Source organism: Caenorhabditis briggsae (genome assembly GCF_000004555.2).
Source record: "Caenorhabditis briggsae complete genome, chrII, whole genome shotgun sequence".
Taxonomy (NCBI): Eukaryota; Metazoa; Nematoda; class Chromadorea; order Rhabditida; family Rhabditidae; genus Caenorhabditis; species Caenorhabditis briggsae.
This window is the reverse complement of record NC_013486.2, coordinates 4,499,802-4,514,082: the sequence shown is the minus strand read 5'-3', so window position 1 is coordinate 4,514,082 and position 14,281 is coordinate 4,499,802. Positions and strand designations below refer to the sequence as shown.

The 14,281-nt window shown below is 38.2% G+C and overlaps 6 protein-coding genes across 6 annotated transcripts; 3 read left to right on the top strand and 3 right to left on the bottom strand.

Annotated features, from left to right (window-relative positions):
* Positions 1-2,245: 2,245 nt before the first annotated feature.
* Positions 2,246-2,551, bottom strand: CBG11087 (the record flags this gene model as incomplete). Its single annotated transcript, XM_002646608.1, has 2 exons — positions 2,246-2,489; positions 2,538-2,551. The coding sequence occupies 2 exons, from the start codon at positions 2,549-2,551 to the stop codon at positions 2,246-2,248; spliced, it is 258 nt and encodes an 85-aa protein (XP_002646654.1).
* A 531-nt stretch (positions 2,552-3,082) lies between these two features.
* Positions 3,083-3,424, top strand: CBG11086 (the record flags this gene model as incomplete). The annotated part of the gene is made up of 2 exons (XM_002646607.2): positions 3,083-3,132; positions 3,181-3,424. 2 exons carry the CDS (start codon positions 3,083-3,085, stop codon positions 3,422-3,424), a joined length of 294 nt encoding a protein of 97 aa, XP_002646653.2.
* Positions 3,425-4,961: 1,537 nt separating this feature from the next.
* On the bottom strand, positions 4,962-5,267 carry CBG11085 (the record flags this gene model as incomplete). Its single annotated transcript, XM_002646606.1, has 2 exons — positions 4,962-5,205; positions 5,254-5,267. The coding sequence occupies 2 exons, from the start codon at positions 5,265-5,267 to the stop codon at positions 4,962-4,964; spliced, it is 258 nt and encodes an 85-aa protein (XP_002646652.1).
* A 347-nt stretch (positions 5,268-5,614) lies between these two features.
* Positions 5,615-5,921, top strand: CBG11084 (the record flags this gene model as incomplete). Its single annotated transcript, XM_002646605.1, has 2 exons — positions 5,615-5,628; positions 5,678-5,921. The coding sequence occupies 2 exons, from the start codon at positions 5,615-5,617 to the stop codon at positions 5,919-5,921; spliced, it is 258 nt and encodes an 85-aa protein (XP_002646651.1).
* Positions 5,922-7,178: 1,257 nt separating this feature from the next.
* Positions 7,179-7,995, top strand: CBG11083 (the record flags this gene model as incomplete). Its single annotated transcript, XM_002646604.1, has 2 exons — positions 7,179-7,436; positions 7,552-7,995. The coding sequence occupies 2 exons, from the start codon at positions 7,179-7,181 to the stop codon at positions 7,993-7,995; spliced, it is 702 nt and encodes a 233-aa protein (XP_002646650.1).
* A 2,078-nt stretch (positions 7,996-10,073) lies between these two features.
* Positions 10,074-12,182, bottom strand: CBG11081 (the record flags this gene model as incomplete). The annotated part of the gene is made up of 7 exons (XM_002646603.2): positions 10,074-10,149; positions 10,198-10,282; positions 11,012-11,114; positions 11,164-11,258; positions 11,404-11,515; positions 11,941-12,027; positions 12,072-12,182. The coding sequence occupies 7 exons, from the start codon at positions 12,180-12,182 to the stop codon at positions 10,074-10,076; spliced, it is 669 nt and encodes a 222-aa protein (XP_002646649.2).
* Between the last annotated feature and the right edge of the window lie 2,099 nt (positions 12,183-14,281).

Genomic DNA, 14,281 nt, shown 5'->3' with positions numbered 1-14,281 from the left:
CACTAGTATGTCTCAAAGTATGCCTCAAAAACTACGAAAAATCCAGAAAATTTTGGAGTGCTGACCCTTGGGCTCATTTTCTTCTTCTTTGCTCTTTTTAGGCTCCGCCCACTTTCTTTCCCCTTCTGTCAGCTGCAAACGAAAAGGCAGTGAAGCGATAGAGGATGTTGAATTTCCGTTCGACATTTTTTCAAATAGGAAAATGAGAAATTGGGAGAATTGGGGTTTGGGTTAGGGGTCAGCAGCGAAATGGAGTCTTACTCTTGATTTTCGGGGTTTTTAGAAAAAAACAGTTTTGAGAACGAAACTTTAAATTTTCAGTTTTTAGAAAATTTTCAGTAATTTGAAAAGTATTATTCCTCTTTATCTTTTTAAATTTACGAATTTTCCAGAATCTGAAACAGAATATATAAAAACTCGCTTCATTTTTCAGAAATTCAAAAGTTTTTTAGAGGACGTCTGGACTGACAGATCGACAGATTGACAGGAACCACCGTTCTGGAAAATTCTGAAATCTCAAAAAAAGAAACATTTGAGTTTTCAGAAAAATTTGCAAATCGGAAAACTCGGAATGTTGAAATTTCAGAATATCACAACTCCACAAATTTGAATAATCGAATATTAAACTTTTTGAACTTTCCAAATTATAAAATTTCGAAATCTTAGAGACTCATAAACTTGGTGTTTCAGAATTTCAGAATCTCAGGAACTCAGAATCTCAGGATCTTACAGACTTAGAATCTCAGAATCTCAGAATATCAAAATCTCAGAATATCAAAATCTCAGAATATCAAAATCTCAGAATCTCAGAATCACAGAATCTCAGAATCTCAGAATTTCAGAATCTCAGAATCTCAGAATCTCAGAATCTCAGAATCTCAGAATCTCAGAATCTCAGAATCTCAGAATCTCAGAATCTCAGAATCTCAGAATCTCAGAATCTCAGAATCTCAGAATCTCAGAATCTCAGAATCTCAGAATTTCAGAATTTCAGAATTTCAGAATTTCAGAATTTCTGATTTTCAGATTTTCAGAATTTTAGAATTTCAGAATTTCAGAATCTCAGAATTTCTGAATTTCTGAATTTCAGGACTTCAAAAATGCAGACTTTTAACATTCAGATGCTAGACAAATGCAAAAATATAAATCTCAAAAACCAAAAACGCTAGACAAGATTTTTTTCCAAAATAGAACTTGAAAAAAGTCCCTAAAGACTACTAGGATTACAACAATTTCTGATGAAATTTGTTTTTTGTACTATTTTTTCAGCAACATTTGAGAACATTTTCGGATTCGATGAATTTTCCAGACCACCATTGAGAACCTTCTGCTGTTTGATGCTGCCCCAAAAGTCCGCCGCCATTTCTCATTTTCTGGCTCCCCTCCCATTTTTAATTGTATTGCCCATCCGCTTTTTTCGCTTTCCTAGAAGTTCCCCCTTTCATTCATTGTCCTAAAAAAGCAATTGGTCCAATGGGAGTCGTCAGAAAATGTGTTGAGAACAATTTTATTGGTTTTGGTCGGACGGAATGGAATGGAAATGAAAGGAAAAGTGTTCCAAGAAATCATATGGGCAGTGGAATGACGGATTCAAAGCGCTTTTGAGTTTAATCTTGCCGACTGCAGTGTATTCAGAACCGTCTTGACCTGCTGATTCTAAAAATAGAAATTTCAGCTAGATAGCGTTGAAACTAGCCGAGGTACGAAGGTTTTTATAAACTGACAGTGAGACAGGAAATTACAGTTTTCCCTCTAGAGCCTCCACGTGTCTCTCCCCCTTCACCTTCCCCTCCCCCTTTATATATGCAAAGAGATTTTTGTAAAACTGCCGGCTGTCGTGGCGGGCGCCTGTTAGTCAGCTTTTTGACGGTGGCATCACCCGGGCGAGGAAAGGGAAAAGTCCAGTGGGTTCTCGCCCACATCCCTGAACCAATGACGCCGGCCTTTCTTTTTTTTAAATATTCGATTGGAACTTCTCGATTGGAGCTAGTTTTTGTATTTCATCACTATTACCAAAGTCAGAAACCATGAGGTTTATCTTGTTATCGTCTTTGAGTAACACTATTTTATTCTATGAAATTCTTCTAAAAATTGGCAACAGTTTTCTCTTTTGTAGAAATTTGAATAATCAATGTTGTTTGGGGGCAATATCATTTCCTAACATTGTTGATCAGCAATGAAATTGTTTATTTTCAATTCAAAAAAGTTTCGACATTTACAAAAAATAATTGTTTCGAGAATCGTCTTAAGCACTGACTGGTCTGTTGTTCACCAAAGATGGAGCTGGAGCATTTTCATTTCCAGCATTAGCCTTGTTCTTATTGGATCCCCATGCCCAGACAGATGGATAAGCAGCAGCAGTAAGATATGGAGAATAGACAGATGGATAGGCATATGCAGATGGATAATAGGCTGCTGAATAGGCTGGAACAACCACTTGCTGATGAGAGAATCCAATCATCATGGAGCAGAGAACGACGGCGACGATGCTGGAAAAATTGATAAAGATTATCGGTTTTGATTACTGTAAGACTTACCATTTAGCGAACATATTGAAATGGAGTAGTGACTTGGAAGTGTCCTTTGTCAGAATGTTCCGAACTTTTATACTCTCCCAGACTGTCAACGAAATAACCTGTATAATTGGTTGCGAAGAAAAAACTTGGCACATACTAAAGTTTCTTTTGTGATTGGAAAGTGTTCTCACGGGTGCAAATACGAATGTTCTTTTTTGATCTCTAGTGAGCAGTAGTACTCTGATCTCTGAGTTCGGGAGTAGTTGGCAAGCAGAAAACTTCCTATATGGACAACCGTTTCTTTATAGAGAACTTCCGATGTAGCGGTTTCAAAGCTTATAGGTAGGTATTCTAAATTCATCTCACTGTAGCATGATCTCATAAAATCACTCGCCTAAATTCAACATTCCAATGTTTGTTTAATTTTTTTGCACCGTTCCACCGAACTTTGCAACTTCCAGGCGTTCTATGTGCAAACAGAACAAACGAAACTACAGTAACCAATAGAACTAGTCTACTTTGTTCTGTGTTCTGTTCCGATGGGTATAAAATCTGAAAACTGTGGGATGGAGGATACTTCCAAGTCACTACTCCCATTCAATATGTTCGCTAAGTGGTAAGAGTTACAGTAACCAATTTCATAAGCATTTTCCAAAATTTCCAGCATCATTGCCCTCGTTCTCTGCTCCATGATGATTGGATTCTCTCATCAGCAAGTGGTTGTTCCAGCCTATTCAGCAGCCTATTATCCATCTGCATATGCCTACCCATCTGTCTATTCTCCATATCTTACTGCTGCTGCTTATCCATCTGTCTGGGCGTGGGGATCCAATAAGAATAAGGCCAATGCTGGAAATGAGAACGCACCAGCTCCTTCTTTGGTGAACAACAAACCTTTCAGTGCTTAAGGAAATTACTCGAAACGATCATTTTTGTAAATTTCAAAAAATTTTTTGAATTAAAAATAAATACATTTTCTTGCCAATCATACTCTTTTGATGGTTTCGCTCTTGTCCACAAATCTGCAGAAAATATTTAAAGTTCTACAATTACAACAATTCCAAGACGCAAATTGTAACTGTTGCGTTGCGGTCAACATCAAGAAAATCTCCAAAACTCAAAATTGTGTCGTTCAAACTTTGATTTTTGCACATTTTTGAGAAAATTGTTCCGTAACTTTCAAAAATTTTGCCTCTGATTGAAGAGCCCCTCGCGAGAGAAACCTTGGAATAAAAGGAAAGTCGCCGCTTTCAATACAGGTTATACGGTACACGCTCTCCCACAGAACATTTCCGAACTGCAAATTAATTTTTGATCTACAGAAAAAAGTTTGGCGCGATCACAATTGCAGGTCTAAAATCATAATTTCAGAATTTTTTATCTGATTTTGTGGAGTTCCAAAATGATTCAAATGATTCTTAAAAAATTAATTAGTGGTTATATATTCATGTATGGTCGTTTTCCGGAAGAAAAAATGTCAAAAATGGTCATTTTTTAAAGTTTTTTACAGAAAAAATCTATCTCCTCTTTCAGTTTTTGACATTTCTAGGAGTTCTATAGCTCAAAAAAACCGCAATTATTTTCTCTACATTTTCTATAGATGAATTTTTAATTCGTCTGATAAAATTTTTTTATAATTCAAAAACCTCATGAAATTGCACAAAATCGCATTTTTGCGTTGTTTTTTGATTATAAAAAAGTTTTATCAGACGAATTAAAAATTCATCTATGAAAAATGTAGAGAAAATAATTGCGTTTTTTGAGCTATAGAACTCCTAGAAATGTCAAAAACTGAAAGAGGAGATAGATTTTTTCTGTTAATTTTTAAAGAATCATTTGAATCATCTTGGAACTCCACAAAATCAGATAAAAAATTCTGAAATTATGGTTTGATTTTTTTTTTCGATTCTAAAAGGTTTCGAAGTTTTTACACAGGTTAAATGCGAACGGATCCGTTTCGGTGTTCTCTAGGTTTTCTATCCGTTACGGGTCCGTTACGGACAGTTTCGCGAATCTGAGTTCGCGAACGTATCCGTTTGTTCATCATTCGCAATTGGATCGGATACGGAGTTCGCGCACGGATAGAATACGGAGGAATACGAAATAATGTGCTGTGGTTTTCTGAAAACGGGTCGCGTGCGGTCCGTATGCGGTTCCTATTTCAACCCCGCGCGAACGCTGAGCGTCCGTAACGGATTGTTCGCGAATCACCTGTATAATAGAGTAATTGTTTTTTTTTCAGAAAACCAGGATATTTTCAACCTGTAATCAGATTCTGACTCCCTGTTGAACTTTGACAATCTTCTGACAATAGAATTCCAACCATTCGTAGAAGGATTTTTGGAACAAAAACAAAAAGAAGGAGTTGATTGGCAAGAAAATGAGTTTATTTTCAGTTCAAAAAAGTTTCGAAATTTACAAAAAAAATTCGTTTCGAGTAACTTCTTATGCACTGACAGGTCTGTTGTTCACTAAAGATGAAGCTGGTGCATTCTCATTTCCAGCATTAGCCTTATTCTTATTGGATCCCCATGCCCAGACCGATGGATAAGCAGCAGCAGTAAGATATGGAGAATAGACAGATGGATAGGCATATGCAGATGGATAATAGGCTGCTGAATAGGCTGGAACAACCACTTGCTGATGAGAGAATCCAATCATCATGAAGCAGAGAGCGAGGGCGACGATGCTGGAAATTTTAAAAGATTTTGGTGAAATTGGTTACTGTAACCCTTACCACTTAGCGAACATATTGAATTGGAGTAGTGACTTGGAAGTGAATTTGACTGTGAACAATTTTACTTTTATACTATGCCTACTAGTCCAGTTTAGCAGATTTAGCAACTGTTAACTTGTTGATCATTGGTTTTGTTTGCTTGTACCCTGCGAGTACGCGGCACAGTCTGTGGCACAAAAAGAGAACGTCAAATATTTGTTTGCGTATTCTATAATCATGCAAAAAAGTTGTGAAAACGGTGCTACTGGAACAAATATAGAAGCTTGACTAGTTGCTCGGGCTTTATGTCTTGGTTTCGGGAAGTATAAAAGTATAAAACATTTTGGAAGAGGACACTTCCAAGTCACTACTCAAATTCAACATGTTCGCTAAGTGGTAAGTATTACAGTAACCAATTTCACAATAATTTTCATAAAATTTTCAGCATCGTCGCCTTCGTCCTCTGCTCCATGATGATTGGATTCTCTCATCAACAAGTGGTTGTTCCAGCCTATTCAGCAGCCTATTATCCATCTGCATATGCCTATCCATCTGTCTATTCTCCATATCTTACTGCTGCTGCTTATCCATCTGTCTGGGCATGGGGATCCAATAAGAATAAGGATAATGCTGGAAATAAGAACGCACAAGCTCCATCATTGGTGAACAACAGACCAGTCAGTGCTTAGGAAGATTCTCGAAACCATAATTTTTTTTGTAAATTTCGAAGCTATTTCAATTGAAAATAAATACTTTTTTCTTGCGAATCAACTGTATTCATAAATACATTCATTAAAAATCTATATCATGCATTCATAATCAAAAGACAAAGTTTTCTGCAGACAAGACAAATGCGCTCGGTTCGACAGTAATGGTTTTCAGTTCAGTGGCGGGTGAACGCACCACACATGTGTTGACGGGAAGATGATGCTGAAATTCAGTTAAGAAGTTGAAATTCAATTTTACTAGAGTAACGGTGCACTCTATTATTTTAGTCTGAAAATTGTTTTTAAACCGTTCAAAAACTTAACACCAACCGTGAGAAATTAGTACAGAAATCACTTTAAGAGACCACAACTTTTATGTGAAGAACAAGATACAAATAGTAATAATAGCACTGTAATCAGCATGTTTGAAAGTACCAATGACCCAAATTTCAGAAAATTATCAACCCTTTTCTGAAGGTGAACAACAGACCAGTCAGCGCATAAGAAGTTGCTCGAAACGAATTTATGTAAATTTCGAAATTTGCTTTCAACGGAAAATAAAAGATTTTCTTGAGAACCCGCATTCATTTTATTTATGCATTCATAATCAGATGTACGTCTAGATCTATTCTTATTTTTCCGAGTTCGAAATCGTCTGAAGTGCCCGGAATGAAACACAGTTAGTTTCGATATACCGTAAAACCTGTAATAGAAGGGCCTCCTAACTTTCAACTTTGAGCCAATTTCTCTCGGTTTCTGTTAAAGATATAAGAAAGTTGATAATTAACCAAATGTTCACTTTTGTATCACTAACATTTTGTCAGTTGACCACATTTTGATATCTCTCATAGGAATCGAGATAATTAAGCTCAAACTTTACAGTGTGGGGGCCCTTCTATTACAGGTTTTACGGTACAATGAGGGGTTCAAAAAACACATCTATAAAATCTGGAGTCAACTGTGTTTTTCCTGAAATTCAATTTGAAACTCAGTTGTAAGATACAGTAAAGCCAGGAGGTTGAGCCGAGGCGTGAATCGGAGGCCAAAAATAAGGTGTTTGAAAGAAATATACCCAGAAATTTTCAATTTGCAACTGATAAGACATATTGTGCAAGCAAAGTGGGTCGGAATAGTATTTAAGAGAAGGTCAGAAAATGATATCAGTTTTTTTTTCTTTTCATTACTTCCTCTTGTCGTTTCCGAAAAAAGGTACCTCATGTTTTCTACTTTTTTTCAGTAATGATTCTTGTCAAGCTGACCGTACCATTTTTTCTTTTCGCTGTTGCCGCCGAATCCCGCAATATCACCATCTACAACAGATGTCCATTCACCATTTGGCCAGGAATCCTTGGACCCGGAAATCCAGCTGGAGGAGGTTTCAAGTTGGATGCAGGGCAATCCAGAAACATTAACGTAGATGATGCCTGGACCGCTGGAATCATTTGGGCAAGAACTACATGTGATGGAAACTTCAACTGCGAGACTGGATTCTGCAGAGTAAGTAGTGTATCCTCTCGACACGGTTTCGAGAAATTTTTCGAGGAACTTTTCGGAAATCTCCTCAAAAGGCAATTAGAAATGCACACCGTCAGAACTAACAAGAAGTTTTCAGAATTCTGAGCAATGTAATGGAGCAGGAGGAGTCCCACCAGCATCTCTTGCTGAATTCACTTTGAAGTCGTGGGGAGGACCAGACTTGTATGACGTTTCTCTTGAGGACGGATACAACATCCCCGTTCTGATTGAGCCACATGGTGGATCTGGATGTAAACGTGCCGGTGGGTGTGTCAAGGATATCAATTCTGAATGCCCAGAAGCGCTCTCCGTGAAGGGACACAACGGATACACAGTAGCCTGTAAATCTGGATGTCTGGGATACAACACCGACCAAGAATGCTGTCGTGGAGCTTATGGAACTCCAGAAAAATGTCATCGTTCGGCCACTGATCAGATGTTCAAGGATGCCTGTCCAACTGTGTATACCTACCGCTTCGATGATCCATCGTCTACATTTACATGCCAATCAAAAGCATCTTACACCGTTCAGTTCTGTTAGACTTACCCTTTTTGGTATGTATATTTTATTTTATATAATTTTTAAGTTTTGTTAATGGTAATAGAAAAACTGTATCATTGATTTTTTCAGTGCGAAATCACCTGGTTCGAAGAGCATGAGAAATGTCCAGCATGCAATGGAGATCTTCCGAAACCCTGAATTCATGAGTCATCCAGAATCCGATTTGTTAACTTTGTTTTCTTGTTATCACTGTTCTTATGTGTTCAGTCTTCGAATTGAATGAAAAAAAGGAAAATTTAAACTATATGCTTGTTCTGAAAAGTCTGAAATTCAACTGTTTATGCCCCCAGAACTGAAATTCCATCGAGGGAACAGAGGAAGAAACCTAAACAGCCGAATTTTTCGAAAAACAATTGGAAAATCTATAAAATCTCGAGTTAACGGTGTTTTTTATTCCGTTTTTTAGCAGATTTCGGTACTTTAGACTCGACTTTACAACAAAGTTTTCAAAAAATGACAAGTGGTCTGAAGGTATCAGAGAGGCTGTGGGCGAGCGACAACTCACAAGCGCTATCCGGCCACTGCACCGCGCGGTGGCTTTTGCCTGCTGCCTTTCGGCCCTGAGCCGTGCACCACTCCTTATGCGCCCGGGACCGCCAGCCTTCCGACCGGAGACCCCTGGCGACGCAGCGCTTGGCACGGACGCTCGGTCGCCGTTGCCGACAACACCCACAGGACTCCTCCCTTCACTCCATCCACACTTGTCTACCGTCAAGAAGCTGACTCACAGGCGCCCGCCACGACACCCGGTGGTTTTACAAAAATTATTTGCGTATATGAAAGATAGGGAGAGGAAGACACGCGGAGAGAGGAGAGAAAAAGAAACGGCCGTTTTCCGTGTGTAAACCGACTATATGGGAAAGATGTGTGTCTGATATAAACGACCAGAACTCGGTCAGTTTTGATGCTATTTTTATGAAAATTACTGCATTCGAATCAGCGTTTCAAGAGGGTTTATCAAATTTAAAATAACAAAAAAACCAAAAAACACAGGGGAAAACATAGAAGACTTTTTAGGGTCAAAGAATGAGAGATACTTGCAGAAGGTTAAAAAATGGGACAAAGTGGGAAAATGGGACAAAGTGGGAAAAAGGAGGAGATGTACAAATGAAATAAAACATGAGTATTACTTTCAGGAAACAAGCATAATCAGGTGAGCGTCATCGACAAAAAGCTTCAAGAAAATTACGGCCAAAGTTCAGTCGTTTCGATAAAATTTGCAATCGTCAAACCAATCTATCCACTTTTCGCTATAATAATCATGTCTTTTTTTTAGTTCATCGACTGTCGTACGGTGGTATGGAATTCCTTTTAACACAACATTCACATCTGGAGCAGTTCTTGATGGGTATTTCATCCAAAGAACGGCAAGCCTTGGGTTCGATCCTTTTCTCCAAAGTTTTATGAATCGGTTAAGGTTGACTGAAGAAAAATTGAAACTTAGTCTGAATATAGACTGCTTAGAATTCAATTCTAAAAGATCCTCTAGATCGAAATGATTCAGTGGTGCGATGTCGAGAAAATCCCAGTTACGAAATCGAAAATTGTTGAGATAAATCGTATTGTTGAATGGGTTTTAATTTGTATACAAATATGTCGCGTTGGGCAGAAATTCTTCATAAACTCTCTGAGCATATTCCTTCTCTTCCCCATCTGCTTCCGGATCATGCATTACGATATAGAGACAAATTCTATTTGGGAGCAAACTGCGAATATCACCCAGATTAGCGACCGGTTGATTCGTGTGGAATTTCGCAACACTCATTTTGGCTGAATATTTAAAAAGCCGATAAAGATGATGAAACCATTCTATAAGCGTCTTCCCATTTAAAAGTTTCCGTTTAAAAGTTAGTCCATTTAAAGTTAGCCCATTAGTTTTAAAAGTTAGCCCATTTAAAAGTTTTCTCTGCTACTCCCAGGAAGCTAACTTCAACATTATCCGACGCTTTGCTTAAATTTCCTTCTTGATCCAAATCGAAACGAAATTGTACTTTCGTGTCTGTTGCAGGAACTGTATGTACAGTCAAAATCAACGAGCCGGTAAATTCCATCACTAACTATAAGCATTGAACAAGCACATGTAAAGATTTGACTTGTTTTGCGGCTTTCTTAGAAGCGAAAGAGTAGCAGATTCTGGAAAGACAAGAATATAATAAGAGGAGAAGCACATTGGATACTTACAATTCGAGCCGATCCATAGATTTCAATGCAAGATCAATGATTTCTGGCGGTAGATTGAGCAACGGGAACTTGGAGTTGGCCATTACTGCAGAGATTTCAGACTGCAAAAGGATTAGAAGAATAAAAGAAAAATACGCGAATAGAGAACAACGAACAATCGATTGTTGGGCCTTGACAGGAGTCATGACAAAAGTGTCCTGTGGGAAAGGTCCTGTGATACATCTGCTAATTGACACTGTCTCCCAATTGCCACGTCATCAGGTTAATTGCCTTGTCTTCGATTGGTACGATGCAGACAACGGCATTCTATTTGAGAGTATTGTCTATTCAAAATAATCGCGCGGATGAACGAGTGAAAAAACGTGTAGAGAGTCTCCAAACCTGTAAAGGCGCTGTAGAGACGCAGACATTCAGACTCGTTCACTCGCGCGATTATTTTGAATAGGCAATAACTATTAAAGATTAAGTGGCCTACTGCCAACCTGTGGCAGAAGGACCCGCACACTGTCAAGTTTGAGCTGATTTTTCAAACTTTCCTCCTGGGGAAACGGAATGACAAACAAAGAACAAATCAGACATAACTCCATTTATAAATTATAAGAACGACTCTCAGTGAAAGATTAAAAACGTCGTCCTATCTTCTCGACAGATCCACCCATAACCTTCTCTGTGAATTCTCGAAGATACATAGGATTCGATTTTGGTTCCTGAAATCACAAATTTATTATTAGGATTCCTTCAAAACTCTCACTATAAGCTCAGCTTCATGTATAATAATCGACTCGGTAGTTCCGCCGGTTTCTCCACTTCTCACACTCATAATCTTTCCGCTTCTTTTTTTGAATTTCCGGCAGTTCGGATTCGTTATGAATCGAGGAGACGTTCTTCATAGTGTCATCTGGTGTCGGGTTCATGGACTGGAAAATGTAACTTATTGGAGTTTAAGGAAGTCAGAGTGATTCGAACCTCTGATCTTTCCAAACTTTTCTCCATCAACTCAGCCAGTTGCTTCTGATGAGCCACTTCTCTTGCCTGCTTTTTCACAGCCTCCTTTTTCATTTCTGGAATGAAACACTTTGATAGTAACCTTCAAAAACTACAATAATCTTCAAAAAGTACTGTAATATTCTGAACTACAGTAATTTTCCAAGACTACAGTACGCTTCCAAACTACAGTAATATTAAAAATATAAAAGGAAATAATACCTGCGTCCGGATCATGATCCACCAATTGAACTTCTCCCAATTCTTCATCACTGCTTCCTTTGATTTCTTCTTTTGATTCTTTCGTTTTGTCATCTTCAAGAGGTTGCGTTTTCTGGAAGTTTTGTAACTTTAAAAAACGGAAATATCAACAAGCTGTCAACTGAAAAAATGTTAAACAAGACATCAGTAACATTTTGTTAGTTGACCACTTTTTGGTACCTCTTGTAGGAATCAAGATGAATCGACTCGAAGTAGACCCCCAGGGAACTTCGCTAGTTTAGGCTAAAATAAGTCCTTCTAACTTTGAGCCTAATTTTTCTCAATTTCTCTGAGTGGTATCAAAAAGTAGTCAACTAAAACAATGTTTATCATAATATCAAAAATATGTTATCAGTTGACAACTTTTTGATATCTTCTGCAGAAACCCGAGATAAATTGTATCAAATTTAGAGGAACATCAGATTTTGCCGCATTTGAAAATTGTCGAGTTTCATATTTCAGAAATTGGGGTTTTTACAAAAAAAATTCTGAACCTACATTCATTTTCAAATCAGTTTTTTCCGGCATCATAAACTCCAAGGAATCCGTCGAGTGTGTAGTCGGTTGAGTTTTATCTTCAGGGAGCTGAAATTTTTTCTAGATTATGCTCCTCCTTTGTATTTTCTCACCAGTTCTGTCTCTTTCTTTTTCTCCACCATTGGTCCCTTAACACTTTCTTTGGATCCTTCTTTTGATCCCAATTTCGCCTTATTCAACTGCTTTTCCCTCTTCTTCCTCATCCTCTCCCGATTTTCAACAATTTTAGCTTTCCGTTCCTCATAGAGAAGTTTCTGATCCTTTTCATAACTAACAGGCGGTACTTTTTTAGTCAGCGTATTTTTGGAACCCGTGGCTGAAAGATTATTACCTAGATTTCAGAGAAAAATTAAAATTTCACCATTCGCGCCTTTTTTCTTGGCCTCCAAACAATTGATAGTGAGAGCTAGTGAGATGATGATGACGTTGATGACATTGTATAGGATTAAAAGATACATTGGCAGTTTTAAAGAATGGAGATCCGGGAGCGAGGAGGAAAATTTTGTTAAATCGATTCGTGGAATTTTAAGATTTTTCGTGGAATTTTGGTATAGAGATCTAGAAAGCTTGTGACATATTTTTCAAGACTCTAAATTTTAAAATTTTAATATGGTGGCCTAACTTCTGAGTTTTCTAGGCCACAATGATAAATGACCTAGAAGTGGCCTAACATGCCCTGATGTGTTTTTCTAGGTCATTTCGAAGTGGTGGCCTAACCTTGCAAGTTTAGTTCTCTATGCCGCCATGGTCCATGGTGGTCTAGAAAGCACATTAGTGGGATTTCCAGGCCATCATCTTTGGTTGCCTAGAAAATTCAATTTGACAGAATTAGGCCACCAGGAACCTGGTGTACAGAAAGTACTATGACACTCCGAATTAACTAACTACGTCCAGTTTAACGTTCGAACGAAATACATATTATCAGCAGACAAAACTCATTTTCACATGCCCCTATATAATTTATTGGTATCAGAAAAACACATCGAATTCTGATGAAAATGAAATTCTGAAAAATACTCTCGTGTTTACGGCAGAATATTTAATCATATATTCCAGACAAGGGACATGTGTCTGGAAATGAAAAAAAAGTGTACTAAAAGTTTTTTAAGAAGAAAAGAATGAATTCTGAAAATCTTGAGTAGACGACGGTAGCTTTTATGACTTTTTGGCACCGCTACCGGCTCAGCTACACGGTCGCATTTCGATGGAGGGGTACGGTACACACATCCAAACTCACCACGAGATTCTGATCCTTCTGATCCTATGTTCGTATTTGTCATCCATGTTCTTTTTCTGGAAACTTAGTCAATTTTTTGGGCCTGTCTGTGTTCCCAAATGATTCTTGTGTTCTGGTTTGTGATTTTTGATTTTGTCTGAAATTCTGAAAATGACAAAAAGGCGAAAAAGGCACTACCGGAAAAACAAGAAGTTCCGCCTGACAATGTCGAATAGGTCGAGAAGCAGAAAAACAATTATTTGAACTTTGAATTCGCGCCAAACCTGATTTGAATTTTAGAGGTTTAAAGGAGGGGAGACAAGAGGGTATGCATTCTGACGTGACGGTGTATCTTCCCCGCCACCGTAGCTCACTACTGTAGCCCACCGTAGCTGAGCTGGTAGCAATGCGGCACCTCCAACGTTGGGCCTACAAGTTCCATTCTTCGAGGGGCTTATTTGAACAAAATCAATAGATACATATTCTTCTCGATTCCCACACATTTAAGACATTCTAGAAATTTCCAAATCTGTGATGCTGAACGCTTGGAAATCTTTGTACCCAGAAAAAAGAATCGAATTGTTTTTTTGCCAGAAATCTCACGAGCTTGTTTATTTTTGGTGTTTCTCACATGATAAGTCACCTATCTCTCATTAGACGCTCGATTTGGAAATGTCTGGAATTCTAGAAGTTTCCATACAGAGATCGGGAAGATATTACTCTACTTTAATTACATCTACTCTAATTCTTCAATCCAAAGACTCGGCAACATACCCACAATAAGCCCAATCTGCTGTTGAGATGTCTGATAACCGCCTCTGATCAAACTGCTGATTTCCGTCGCACCGCTTTTGCCCCAAATCATGCCAAAGTCTTGCCCTGTAAGACCATCACCGATTATTCTAGACCTTCCATTCTGAATATCTATTTCCATCCTAGACCTTCCACTTCCCACGCTCTATATTCGTTTACCCAATGTGACGTAAAATCAGCACTAACTCTGAGAATCCGATTACCTTCCGCCTCCTGTTATTCCCGAAAATTATGTTCCTGATCAGAAATCATAAGAGAACTAACGACGTTGAT